Raw genomic sequence first — 14,773 nt, forward strand, 5'->3', positions numbered from 1 at the left:
ATAGATGTGCAGAAATTTGCTTTTAGCCAGTGGGTGGTTGATTACTGAACAAACTTCCATCTGTCATTGTGGAAGTTGACAGCTTAAATAAATTTAAGACTGAACTAGACAAACTTTTGGAATAAATGGATGGGTGAAATGGGAAGGTGTGTTTTTTTTTTTTTTTGGCTGATGCTATATAAACCTGCTTTCTTGCATCATATGCCTATGCTAACTTGCTGCTCATAGCTGAATTTCATGAAATACAATTTTCTGTTATTCCTTGATTTTTATCACCCGGTTCATGTCTCATCCATGAGGAATAACAGACTTTTCTCATTCATTTTACTCAATCCCTTTAGTGTTTTATATATCTGTATAATAATGCTGAATGAATTAATGTGTTATACACCTCAGATCTTCCCTTAGATGTCTGGTTGTCAGACTTCACAGTCCACACCTAAGCTGTATACTACATCAAATAATCATTTTAAGTTGGCATGCTATAAACATTTTTTGAAAATAAAACTAAAAATAGGGGATCGATCACACAGATGGTACCAGAGTAGCTTTGTGAAAAATGAGGGTGTGAGTGATGATAGGTTAACAAAGACTTGCATGACATCTGTGTAATATTCTCCACCTTTTGTTTTAATGTTTTTTTACTGAATTGAAAATGGTGATCTATTAATTATCATTGGGATTTGCTAAACCCTATTAAAAAATATCAAACAAAAATAAAATATAGACCAATAATAATATTATTGTTATCACATTTTTTTTTTTTTTTTAGAATTTTCAAGATTACTGATCCTCAAAATGGAAACCCAGACACTTCTGTGGCATCTGGCAGATGCACTGTGAACGTATCTAATTTTGTGGACTGTCAAAACCAAAGCTCTATGGCAAGATTAGGCACCTCTCATAAAAAAAAAACTAGATGGCATTTCACCCATGCCACCTAGGGGTGCCTCTGTAGCCAAGTGGGCAGGAGCAGCAGTGCATAGCACACGCTTCTTGATTAGACCGGTGTTCGAGCCCGTGCCCACCAAATACAGAGGATGAGGAAAGGTCAGGGAATGACCACCACATATCCTGGAGCAATATAGCCTTAGTTGCTAATGCTCCTAAAAAAAACAAATAACAAACAAACCATGCCACCTAGGAATGGGAATTGCCTAGAAAAAAAAAAAACTTTTGCTTGCCTAACGTCTGTTAAATGCTACACAAGAAATTGTCTTTTAATTCATAGCATGTCGAAATGAAAAACAAAGTACTGAATAACCATTAGAAAGTATTGGTTGGCAAAAGGTATGTGGGAGGATTTGATTTTTTTTAATTAAAAAAAAATTTTAAAAAGTGGCATCTGTAATGCATACTAGTAATGGAAGGTTAAACTAGATGTACAAAATGACTTTTTATGAAAGGCATTTGCATTTCTAGTGATGGAAAAACTGCTTATGGCATAAGTTCACTAAAAGCTGATTCTAAGAAAATTAGGACACCTGGGCACATATTTCTCTTCCTTCTGTGTATAAGTAGTCTCACTGGTGCAGATTTTGAGTGCACCTAGTGTTCTGCAAACTACACCCTCCTATGGACTAAAAGACAATTCCATGTGGACAGATATGCATTGTGTGGTAGGACAATCTGCCTTGCAGACACCATTGATCTTGCTCGAAATGCAATGTTTTTTCATTACTAATCATTGAACATTGTAATTTTGAGAATTTTCTTCTTTAGAAGATGTAACCTATAACAAGTTATTGGTATATTCAAAAACTCACTTGTTGCAGCAAGTGATCAATCAGATATCAAAAAGTCTTGAAGAATTGAAGATATTTTTTGTTGCAGAAAAAAAAGCAGGAAAAATTTATTGTATAGGGTCATCGGAAAAGGTGTCCATGATTTCCCTTTTAATTATCCATGTAAATGTTTGATCAATTGCTGTGATCATAGCAGCAAACAGTGTGGTAACTCGCTAAGTTTTATTCGACATCCCAGCAACGACCTTGGTTGCACCATGAGTGTGTGCAGGATGACTCCTACGTGCACTGCCTCAGTCAGTGTCAGTAAGAAGGCCATGCAACAGAAAGCACAGTGTGTTGTGATAAGCTGAATTTAAATCTGTCATAACGGTGCAACGTCAATACCGACGTGTCGGTATTGAAATTCAGTATACCATAACACACACTGCACTTTCTATTGCACAGCCATCTTACTGACAATGACTGAGGCTGTGCACGTAGGAGTCATTCTTCACACACTCACTGTGCAGCCAAGGTCATTGTTGAGGTGTCAAATAAAACTTAGTGAGTTACCACACTGTTTGCTGCTACAATCACAGCAATCAATCAAATATTTCCAAAGATAATTAAAAGGGAAATTATGGACACCTTTTCGATGACCCTGTATAATTTTTTTGACGTTGCCATTAAATGAAGCATACTTCCATGATTTGCATAGTATGCTTGACATATTCAATAGTCAATTATTAAAAAATGACTGACTGTTCTGAAAATTGCATAATAGAGGTCATGAGTTACATGCTGTAGATGATCAAGATACTTAAATTAGAGATCAAGATACTTAAATTAGACATTAACGAAAAATTTATTCCCTTGGCGGAATTTGTCTACTTGCTAAAAAAATTAACTGACGCACAAATTCTGGGTGAAGAAATAATTTAAGGATGAAATATTTGATTGGTAGCAGAAGAGTTTGTGAATACATAGAAATATGGGCTTCAATAAAAAGTACACCAGTTTGGGAGGACGTACTAAATACATGTATAAAAATATTCCCAACCTTGGAAGGTTCTTTTAACATATAAAATTATTATTATTGATATGGAATTTCAATTTGGTGAAAACTTATTTCGTCAGTGTGTGTTTTTTTTTTTTTTTTTTTTGCTTAAAAATTCAATTTAGAAGAGCCAAAAAAAAGGAATGATGACTGGTTTAATAGATCTTATTAGTCAGAGGTCATTGTTTATCCTGATGTATGTATTTCAGAAGTAGAATTTGGAGAATGTTGAAAAATTATTTGGCTTTTTGTTTGCCATTGTGGCACATAGTGGAAATATTGAAAGAATAGTTTCTGGAATGCATGAATTGTTATTTTAAATTAGTATGATTGACTATATCTCAGCTCTGCAATACTGAATCCTCAAATTATAATTGGAAAAAAAAATAATTCATTTAAAAGAATGTGATATATGTTTTTTTTGATTTATTAAACACAAGTGATGAATTTGAAATACTAGTTAATCCATCAAATGCGAACATTGTACGGATGTTAGAGACATAGTGAAACTCATACGTGGAGGATGCAAAATTTGAATATAGGGAGTAAAATGTATATAGAAAGAATAGACAGGACCAGAGGGTAGGGAGTTGTGCTCTTTGTTAAGAAGCACACAGTCTGAGGCAATGCACCTAGTTGATGGAGTGGCCAGTGTAATATTGAATCAGTTTGGCATGACATAAGCACGGGGGGGGGGGCATGAGAGTTGAAGTGTGCTATGACTATGATCAGTATAATAAACAGCTATATAGGCAAATAGTGTGCCAGTAAATCAGAATGTCTTATAATGGAGATGTTAGCTGTTTTTTAGATATTGGCTGAACTTTTGTGGGTCAGTCACCCACACAGTAACGAGACTTTTCTTGATCTGCTGGTAGACTGTTTTCTGCATGTTAGAGAGGTACTGAGAGGAAATAAATACTGATGATCTGATTGAGTCATAATGGCTTTAAATGTTTTTGCACCATAAACAATCAAATCAATCGGTCTTATTATGAGCAGTGATTCTTTATGCATTAGGAATTTCCAGATAAAGGAACTACTAGGTGGCAGTGATCACTGTGTATTGATGTGGGAAAACTATTTAAAGATGTAACTGCTTTTGAGGGCAAAGGGAAGGACTTGTTTTCTTAAAGGTCACGACAATGGGTTCAGACAGTTTTTAAATTCGGAATGGGAAGCATTCAGGGAAGTAGTAGTAGTGGCATGTGATGCAAAAAAGCAGGTGTATGAGCTTATGCAGCATCAGCCAAAAAAAAAAAAAAATCACACCATTCCCTCCAAATGCCTGTCCAGTTCCTCCTTAAATTTATTTAACCTGTCAACTTCCACAACGACAGATGGAAGTTTGTTCCAGCAATTAACCACCTGCTGGCTAAAGGCAAATTTCTGCACATCTATTCTACATCTGTCTTTTCTTAATTTGAATTTATGCCCCCTTAGGTTCGTAATCTGAACAAGTGGAAGGATCCCATCAGAATTCAGCGTGCTCAACCCATTCAAGGCCTTATACACCTCAATAAGATTACCGCGCAGGTGCCTAGTCTCCAGCCACTGCATTTTGCAGAACTTGAGCCTCTCTTGGTAAGAGGATCCCTTCATTTCCCTCACCAATTTTGTTGTCCTTCTCTGTACACGCTCAAGTAAATCTACATCCTTCCTAAAATGAGGCCTCCAGACCTGTATGCAGTACTCAAGGCGTGGCCTGACCATTGCCTTATACAGAGGGACAATTGCCTCCTTCTCCCTGCTAGCAAAATTCCTATATATCATTGACAAAACCCCATGACCTGCCCTGGCAGCCTGTCTGCATTGCTCAGAAAACTTCATATCTGACTGCACAATTACTCCCAGGTCTTTTTCATTTTCTACTGCCTTAAGTGTAGTACCACATAGTTGGTAAGTTTCTCTGGGGTTACTTCTACCCATATGCAGTACTTTGCATTTGTCATGGTTAAACTTCAGTTGCCACTTCTTAGCCCATTTGCCCAAATTATCTAGATCCTGTTGCAGTAGCACACTGCCATTACTGTCATTAACAACCCTGCCAACCTTTGTATCATCTGCAAACTTCGACATTAAGCCTGATATACCTTCATCAATATCATTGATAAATATACAAAACAACAGTGGACCTAACACCGAACCCTGTGGGACTCCACTAATAACATTAGTCCAAGAAGAGCAGCACCCATTGATTACCACCCTCTGTCTTCTCCCACTTAACCATCCTTTTATCCATTGTAGCAACTTACCCTTAATACCATTCTGCTCCAATCTGTACAGTAGTCTTCCATGCGCAACAGTGTCAAAAGCTTTCCTGAAATCCAAATATATGATATCAAAATTATTTTTTGCATCCAGTTCCTTTGTAACCACATCATAATATCCTATCAAATTTGTCAGACAAGACTTTCCCTTAACAAACCCATGCTGTGTCATCATAGAATCTATAAGACTTTTTTCATACCAACTAAGAAATACTGTTTAAGGATTAGATGTGAATGTCAGCTGAACCAATGAAACTCATGGTAGAGAAGAAAAATGCATGGAATGCATACACATTTTAAGGTGATGCAGAAGCCTATGGTGGATATAAACTAGTCTATAATCAAGTCACAAAGGAGGTTAGGCAAGCTAATTATGAGAAATCTGGTTAAAAATGCAAAGAAAAGCAGCAAAGACTTCTTTATTTATGTAAACTAGAAAAAAGGGATGAATCATATTGGCCCACTTATGATGAGAGCCTTGTCGATCAGTTCGGCCCTGGAAAGATTGTGCAAGGCTCAAGGGGTAGAATTTTTTTCAGCCTGGACTGTACTTGTTAACAGGAGAGATTGCTTCTACAGGGATGGGATACACTTAAATAAAAAGGGTGCAAGAATATTTGCTGATGCTATCAAGGCAGTGTTAGGTGGGTCGGAAAACTGCTAGCTTGGGGGGATACAAGGACTAATAGTTTAACAGTAGCCGTAGGCAGAGGTGAAGGTGATTCTTGCACAACTTCTATTAGAATAAGTAGCGACCTGGAGCGAGGGGTGTTGGGGGTTTCAGGGACGGATGTCAGTCATCGTGAAACAGGTGGGTATATGGGATGTGTTAGAGTGGCTGGGAATAGGAATAGGTGCATGTATACTTGCATGTATACCAATGCTAGAAGTATAGTAAATAAATTTGATGAATTTGAAGTGTTGGTCAAGACATCAAAGGTGGATATTGTTGGGATATCAGAGACGTGGTGTCACACAGATATAAGGAATGCCGAACTGGAATTTGGGGAGTACAATGTGCACAGAAAGGATAGACAGGATAGGAAGGGAGGAGGTGTTATGCTGTTAATAAAGAAAACATAAAATCAAAAGAAGTGCATCCAGTTAATACAGATGAACAGTGCACTGTTGAGTCAGTTTGGTGTGACATAAGCACGGCTAAAGCAAAAATTAGAGTAGGAGTGTGTTATAGGCTTAATGACTCAAATGAGTACAATGAACAATTGTACAGAGAATTAGAGTGGGCTAGTAAATCGGAATGTCGTATAATGGGGGATTTTAACTTCCCAGATATTCATTCACACACTAGTCAGACTTTTGTGGATTTATTGGATGATTGTCTTCTGCAGCAGCATGTTCGAGAGGCAACCAGAGAAAGTAATACTCTTGATCTGGTTATCAGCAGTGAACATTCAAGTATTAGGAATTTGCAGATAAAAGAACCAATAGGTGGCAGTGATCACAGTGTACTGACGTGGGATTTACTTAAAGATTTAATTACCATCAGGGGTAAAGGAAAGGGTTTTGGCTTCCGTAAAGGCAAGTACAGTGGTCTCCGACAGTTTTTAAATTCTGTACAGTGGGATCAACTGACGATGTTACCAACAGTAAATTCTAAGTGGGAAGCATTCAAGGAATTAATCGTGGAGGCTACTAAAAGTTTCATACCTATTAAGGAATATTGTTCAAGGTTTAGGCCTAAATGGTTTTCAATTGAACTAATGAGACTCGTAACAGAGAAGAAAAATGCATGGGATGCATATAAATTATCAAGTGACTCAGAAGACTATGGCAGATATAAGCTAGTCTGTAATCAGATCACAAAGGAGGTTCGGCAGGCGAAGGCAGATTACGAGAAATCCTTGGCAAAAGATGCTAAGAAAAACAGCAAGGATTTCTTTACTTATATAAACTCTAAAAGGAAGGGGATGAATCTGATTGGTCCACTTGACATCGATGGTTCGACTGTTGATGATCCTGCTCAGATAGCAAACAAACTGAATGAGTATTTTGCATCTACATTCACACATGAGGAGTTATTAAGGTTTGAAAATGGCAGAAGGTTATCAAATTTTAGCAGGGTGCTTAATGATCTTGTAATAACTGAGAGCAAAGTGGAAGAGAAATTGTTGAAGTTAAACGTAAGAAAAGCACCTGGGGTGGATGGGATCTATCCAGTTATATTAAAGGAGGCGGCAAAGCAACTAAGCAAACCCTTAGCCATAATTATGAGAGCATCCTTGGACTCACGGGAGGTTCCCACGGACTGGAGATGTGCAAATGTATCCACAATTCGCAAAGGGGAATCGAAGGGTGACACGAGAAATTACAGACCAGTTAGTTTAACTTCTGTTCCGGGTAAAATAATGGAATTGCTCGTTAAAGATGCATTGCAGGATCATCTAGAGAAGACAGCAGCAATAATTCAGACACAGCATGGGTTTGTTAAGGGAAAGTCTTGTCTGACAAATTTGATAGGATATTATGATGTGGTTACAAAGGAACCGGATGCAAAAAATAATTTTGTTATCATATATTTGGATTTCAGGAAAGTTTTTGACACTGTTGCGCATGGAAGACTATTGTACAAATTGGAGCAGAATGGTATTAAGGGTAAGTTGCTACAATGGATAAAAGGATGGTTAAGTGGGAGAAGACAGAGGGTGGTAATCAATGGGTGCTGCTCTTCTTCCACTAATGTTATTAGTGGAGTCCCACAGGGTTCGGTGTTAGGTCCACTGTTGTTTTGTATATTTATCAATGATATTGATGAAGGTATATCAGGCTTAATGTCGAAGTTTGCAGATGATACAAAGGTTGGCAGGGTTGTTAATGACAGTAATGGCAGTGTGCTACTGCAACAGGATCTAGATAATTTGGGCAGATGGGCTAAGAAGTGGCAACTGAAGTTTAACCTTGACAAATGCAAAGTACTGCATATGGGTAGAAGTAACCCCAGAGAAACGCACCAACTGTGTGGTACTACACTTAAGGTGGTAGAAAATGAAAAAGACCTGGGAGTAATTGTGCAGTCAGATATGAAGTTCTCTGAGCAATGTAGACAGGCTGCCAGGGCAGGTTATGGGGTTTTGTCAATGATATATAGCAATTTTGCTAGCAGGGAAAAGGAGGTGATTATCCCTCTGTATAAGGCAATGGTCAGGCCACGCCTTGAGTACTGCATAAAGGTCTGGAGGCCTCATTTTAGGAAGGATGTAGATTTACTTGAGCATGTACAGAGAAGGGCAACAAGATTGGTGAGGGGAATGAAGGGATTCTCTTACCAAGAGAGGCTTAAGTTCTGCAAATTGCAGTGGCTGGAGACTAGCCACCTGCGTGGTGATCTGATTGAGGTATATAAGGCCTTGAATGGGTTGAGCACGCTGAATTCTGATGGGATCCTTCCACTTGTTCAGATTACGAACCTAAGGGGGCATAAATTCAAATTAAGAAAAGACAGATGTAGAATAGATGTGTGGAAATTTGCCTTTAGCCAGCGGGTGGTTAATTGCTGGAACAAACTTCCATCTGTCGTTGTGGAAGTTGATAGGTTGAATAAATTTGAGGAAGAACTGGACAGGCATTTGGAGGGAATGGTGTGTTGTGTTTTTGTTTTTTTGGCTGATGCTGCATAAGCTCATACATTTGCTTTCTTGCATCACATGCCACTACTACTACTTGATATCAGTGGTTTAACTGTTGATGATCTTGTTAGGTTGCTGACAAACTAAATAGGTATTTTGTATCTACACTTGCACATGAGGAATTCTTTAGGGAAGTGGATGCCAGAAGGTTATCAAACCCTAACAGGGAGCAAAATGATTTTGTTATAACAGAGGAAACTGGAAGGCCAGACATTAGGAAATATAAAAAAGGCACTTAGGGTGGATGGGTTATATCCAGTTATTTTTTTATTTTTTTAGGTTTCTGTTCATTTAATTGTAATATCCGGTTATATTAAGGGAGATAGCAAAGGAGGTAAACAAACCCTTAACCATAATTATGAGAGCATCTTTGGATTTGGGATAGATCCCTGTGGACTGGAGATTTGTGAATGTATTCCAATTCACATAGTGGATGATAGGGTGACATGAGTAATTACAGACCTGTAAGCTTGACTTCTGTTCTGGGGGAAAATAATGAAATCGCTGATTAAAGAAGTTATGCAAGAACATATACACAGGCATGCAGTTATATGACAGTCACAGTATGGATTTGTTAAGGGATGATCTTGTCTGACCAATCTGATGGGATACTATGATGCAGTAATAGAACTGAATAAAAAAATAATAACATCATATACTTAGATTTCAGAAATGCTTTTGATACTGTTCCACATGAAAGATTTCTGTACAAGTTGGAGCAGTTTGGCACTGGTGTAGTGGATAAAGGGGTGGTTGAGTGGGAGAAGGTAGAGTGGTTACTGCTCTTTTTTTCGACTAATGTTATTATTGCAGTCCTTTGGGGTTGATTGCTTGCTCCCTTGCTGTTTTCAATATTTATTAACAATATTGATGGTCTATAAAATTTTATTGGTGTATGTTTGCAGGTGACATGGCAGGTGGTTGGCAATTGAAGTTAAACATTGACAAATATAAGGTACTGCATATGGGTATCAGTAATCCCAGAATAACATATCAATTGTGTCGTACCATACTGAGGTTAGCGGTGAACAAAACACCATTGGATAACTGTGCAGTCAGATGTGAAGTTTGAAGAGTGCCAACAGGCTGCTGTGATAGCTCTTGGGTTTTTTCAGTGATATACAGGAATTTCAGCAGGGATAAAGAGGTGATTATCCTGTTGTATAAGGCAATGTTTGTGTCATATCTTGAGTATTGCATATAGGTCTGGAAATCTCATTTTAGGAAGCATGTGGATCTGTTGGAGTGGGGGCAGAGAAGTGCAGTGAGATTATTGAGGGCAATGGAAGGGTAGTCTTACCAAGAAAGATTTTAGTTCTGCATATTACAGTATTTGAAAGCTAGGCACTTGCCAGACTTGAAATTAGGGTGTTTAAGGCTTTGAATGAATTGAGTAAGCCAAATGCTGATGGCATTTTTCCACTTGTTCTGAGAGTGCACATGAGGGGGCATACACTTAAATTGAGGAAGGATGGTTGCAAGAAAGATAGATATGTGAAAACTTGCTTTCAGCTAGTAGGTGTTTGATTGTTATTACAAACTTCCATCTAGTGTTTTGGAAATGGGTAGTTTTAATAAATTTAAGGAACTAGACAAATTATTAGGCAGGATGGACAAGTAATGTGGGAAATGGTGTTTTTTTTTTTCTTTTTTTTTTTTCTCTTTACTTGTCCTGTATAAGCTTGGTGTTTTTTTTTTTTTTTTTTTTTTTGCATCATTTATCACCACCAGTACCAGCTTGGACTGTAGTTTTAACAACCACATTAAAATACAGTTTCTGTTTAGAATGTTGCCAATCCTACTACATTTTGGTGGGATGAACAAAACTGTTTGGGTGTAAAGTGTTGTTGTGATGTGATGTTGTATAAATTTAATATGTAAAGATTTTTTTATTGAACAAAATATGATTGAGACAGAAGGAAGTTCAATAAAATAAATCTTTAATAAATATATTTTTTCATTTTTAGAGCACATATTTCCTAAACATGGATCATTTCTCTCTTTTTTTTTTTTTTTTTAACTATCCTCAGTTTCAGCTTAAATTCATTTTTTCCTGGTTGTGGCCTTCGGCATCTTGGCACCCCAACCTAAAATGTTATTTTCAGTTTATATCACATTCTGTACCAGTAATTATGTTAACAAGCACGATCTTAAGAACTAATTTTAGGGTTGAACAGAGCTTTTGTTTCGAGATCTATTAAACATGCAATATAAACCAAATGATCTTAATAAGCACTTAAAAATTAAAGTAATTTGAAATATTTAACGCAGGAAACACATCAGAAAGAAATGAATTATTCCATTACTAAATAAGAACTCATACCTAAATAAACCAAATTAAAAAAAATATATATGTATATACAGTAAACCCTCGCTATTCGTGGTTTTGCGTAATCGCGATCGCTGATTTAATATAAAATGAAACCTAAAAAAATGTGAATTTAAAGCGCGGTGAATATTATCCGCCATAAAAAAACAGGGGCGTAGCTAAAATTATGTTTCCTGGCCAAAACAGTGCTCAGTGGGCGGGGGGAGAGGGGTGACAAAATCGCGAGCGTGGATGTTTTTCGCTAATCCTTGTTCAGTATGTGTTATGTGCTTGTAATGGAAGTTTTCGTCGTTTGCTTTTAATTTATATGCTTATAAATTGATATGCTTACAAAACTGATAAATCTACCGTTTTGCAGTGTAAAACAGACTTTTTCGAGTGTGTTAACGGACGAAAGTGACTTTATTGTGGACAAGTTCTTTCTAACCTATACAAAAATATGGCTACGAATAACAAGAGAAATGTGAAAATATCAAAGGTGATGACATTAGCGAATAAAATTGAGTTAGACAAAATTTCTAATGTTGAAAGTGTCTCCTCAGTGGCAAAACATTATAAAATCAATGAGTCAACGGTACAATCAATCAAAAAATCGGAAGAAAAAATCTGCCGTAGCGTCTGTGAAAACGCGCTAATTGCTTCAAAAATTTGCTTTGTAACTCGTGATGTTAAATTACAAAAAATGGAAAAGGCTTTAAATCTGTGGATAGAAGACCGAACTCAAAATAAAATTCCGTTAAGTTCACTCATCATTCGTGAAAAGGCAAAAACTCCTTTATCAACACTTTAGCGAAACTGGTGATAGCACTGGCAGGATAAGTGTTTTGTTTTTTTTTTTTCCTAGCAAAGGCGCTGGTTTGAAAGATTTGTTCGAAATTTCTAATAAATATTACATTTAATATTAAATTGTTTCTTATTTTCATTTCGATGCCATATGCTTGCATTTCACTATGTACTGTCTATGTACATAGTCATACATACATATGAAGGTACGTATAATACATACAGAGACAAAATTTTAGACTAGTTTTTCTTATATATTTCATACTTTGGAACGGAACCCCTTTATTACTATGGAAGCCATAACTCAGTATTCGCGTTTTCGGTATTCGCGGCATTTCTCAGGGGTTACGTTCCTGAGTAAATAAAGGGGGTTTACTGTATATACAGACACATGAAATTTTAAAAGTTAGATCCATCAAAGAATAAAGTAGGACCCTCGCATCTTTCCCATTTATATGGATCAAAACCAAATGAACAAAGTCATTGAATGTTTCAGAGTTTAACTTCTCATTTACCTAAAACCAATGATGCCTTCTATTAGAAGAGGTAATTAAATAGATGGAGAATTGACCCGAAGCTTGATGAACACTTTTGAATAGCCTTCTTAGAAGGGGAATGCTCCATTGGCGTAAAAACTAATCAGTTGATTGGTATGCAGAACATTTGGCTAATCGGTTGATAGTTTCAGTCAGTCTGCAAAACAAATATCTCTGACTGCTGAAGAGTGTTCTGTAGTAGTCTGTGCTGTATTAACATCTCAAGAGGCTTAGTACTAATTAAGCAGCTGTAAATAGAGAAGATTATCAACTATTAGTCAAAATAATCAAGACGGTATATTTAGAAAAGTCCATGCATTCCTGAGTAGTTTGTTAGTTGACAGAATTTTCTTGAGAGAGAGAGAGAGAGAGAGAGAGAGATTCGCCAAACTTGCTCATTCATCAGTTTATTCCCTGAAAACAAATGCTTCACAAACATGCGCTGATATTCAAATTGACTTTTGTTCAGTTGAGTTTGAATTTTATCTTGTCATCTTGTGTTTAATGTTATGACTTTCTGGCTCAGTATAATGAGAATTTTGTGCTATTTTCTTTATTTCTTCCTTTAGCTAGCTGTGTGTGTGTGTGTGTGCATATTATTAGTTATATAGAAATTTTTAAACTTTCTGTTATTCATGTATTAGGATTGTAATGCTTCATATTAATAAATTCATTTAATGATGCATAATTTGTTTTTATTTCTTATAGTGCTCCTGGTGGTAATACACTTAGTGCTGCAGAATTAACATGTGGCATGATTGTAACATTATCGAGGTTGGTTATTACTAATTATTTATTTTTTTATTATTATAAACAATATTCATTTGTATGTATGGGGTGGCTTGACTATTTCAAAAATCTGTAAATTTTGTTTTTTGACAAAGAAGTTAGACTAAGTAACATGTTGTTCTTTGATCACTATCTGGTCAATCCAGGCACCTATCAGTTGATTGCCCTGCTCCCCGTTGCTAGCACACTATTAGAAAGGATGTTGCACGTCAGACTTCAACAACACTATAATGAAGTGAATTTCTCATTGCCAAAACAATTTGGCTTCAAACTGGGCCTCTTTACCAATGACACTGTTCAGACACTTATAAATGCAGCTACAAGCTCTTACAAGAAGTACTTTCTGGTCATATCAATCGACTTCTCAAGGGTGTTCAACACCATATGGTGGCAGTGTCCTTGCCAGACTGAGAAAAGCATGTGTGCCAATCAACCTATACAGTGTCATCAAAACATACCTATCCAACAGGAAGATGGAAGTAAATGCTCCCTACAGAAAGCTCACCAGACCAGTCTTTAGGGGTTTCCCCCAGAGCTCTGTCCTGGGACCACTCCTTTGGAACCTCATCCTAGACAAATTCCTGGTGCTGGACCTGGGAGAAGTGAGATTGCAGACCACCTCATTCTTACTGTGGTGGCAAACTCTAGAGTCCAGCTGGAGATACTGGCTCTCGACATATTGCAAACTTGGGCTGCAACCCATTTCCTCAGGATCTTACCCAACAAGACTTCATAGATACTGCTCAAAGGAACCCTTGACCCCCGTAGGCCACCGCAGATTAAAATTGAAGGTAAAACTATTAAATTGTCCACCTAAATTAAATACCTGGGGATTATCTTAGACTCCCATATTTTTCTGACCACATCTAATGTACATCAGAGATAGTATTCGGAAATACTCAGCAGTGGTCAACTAGAGTCTCCAGATGGAATTGGGGCCTCAACAGACAAACCCTGTCACTTTATTACAAGGCCACCCTTATTCCAATTATAACTTATGCCTCTGCAGTTTGGTTCCACAAACCACCAATGTAGCCAACAAACGCCATCTGGACACAATTCAAAGAATCATTCTACTTACAGTCACCTGCACCTGCCACATGGTAAGCACCCACATTCCACAGGTCCTGGTGGGGAGCTCTTCCACTCGACCTCTAAGTAATCAGAACTGGCATGTTGTACCACCTATCTAAAGGATCCATGTGTACCCTCCTGGACTTCACACTTGATCCGGACAACGGCCGAAAATGGGAAAAAGCAAGGCTCCAAAGACACCTGCAGCAGGCATGGCAGACCAGATGGATGGTCTCGATGAAGGGGGAGATCACTCAAAAGTTCATCCCAGCAGCTGACAGGTTTTACCCCAGCCTGGTTCTCCAGGACTCCATGTGACGTTCCTCCTCACAGGCCATGGTGCATTTAATGCCAAATTTGCCTACTTTTGGATCACCCAGGACCTGCTATGTATCTGTGGAGAGTTGGCATCATCTGTTTTACTGCAAACTCTATGAAGATATCAAATGCATTCTCATCACAAAAATAACATACCTGCCATGAAACATGGAATTGCACCTACTGGACATGGTGGATGAAAGTAAAGCCTTTACGAAATCTGCGCAAGCACTATTTGTGTGAAGA

At 37.5% G+C, this 14,773-nt stretch overlaps 1 protein-coding gene across 1 annotated transcript in view; it reads left to right on the top strand.

Annotated features, from left to right (window-relative positions):
- Window positions 1–14,773, top strand: part of LOC150079481 (D-3-phosphoglycerate dehydrogenase) — a 120,835-nt gene that overhangs the window by 42,340 nt on the left and 63,722 nt on the right. The window contains exon 3 of the mRNA XM_090383731.1: window positions 13,055–13,120. Coding sequence (XP_090239857.1) covers window positions 13,055–13,120 — 66 coding nt within the window. The remainder of the gene's footprint in view (window positions 1–13,054; window positions 13,121–14,773) is intronic.

The sequence above is a fragment of the Mastigoproctus giganteus genome, chromosome 10 (genome assembly GCF_048544385.1).
Source record: "Mastigoproctus giganteus isolate SK-2022 chromosome 10, ASM4854438v1, whole genome shotgun sequence".
NCBI classification, from domain to species: Eukaryota; Metazoa; Arthropoda; class Arachnida; order Uropygi; family Thelyphonidae; genus Mastigoproctus; species Mastigoproctus giganteus.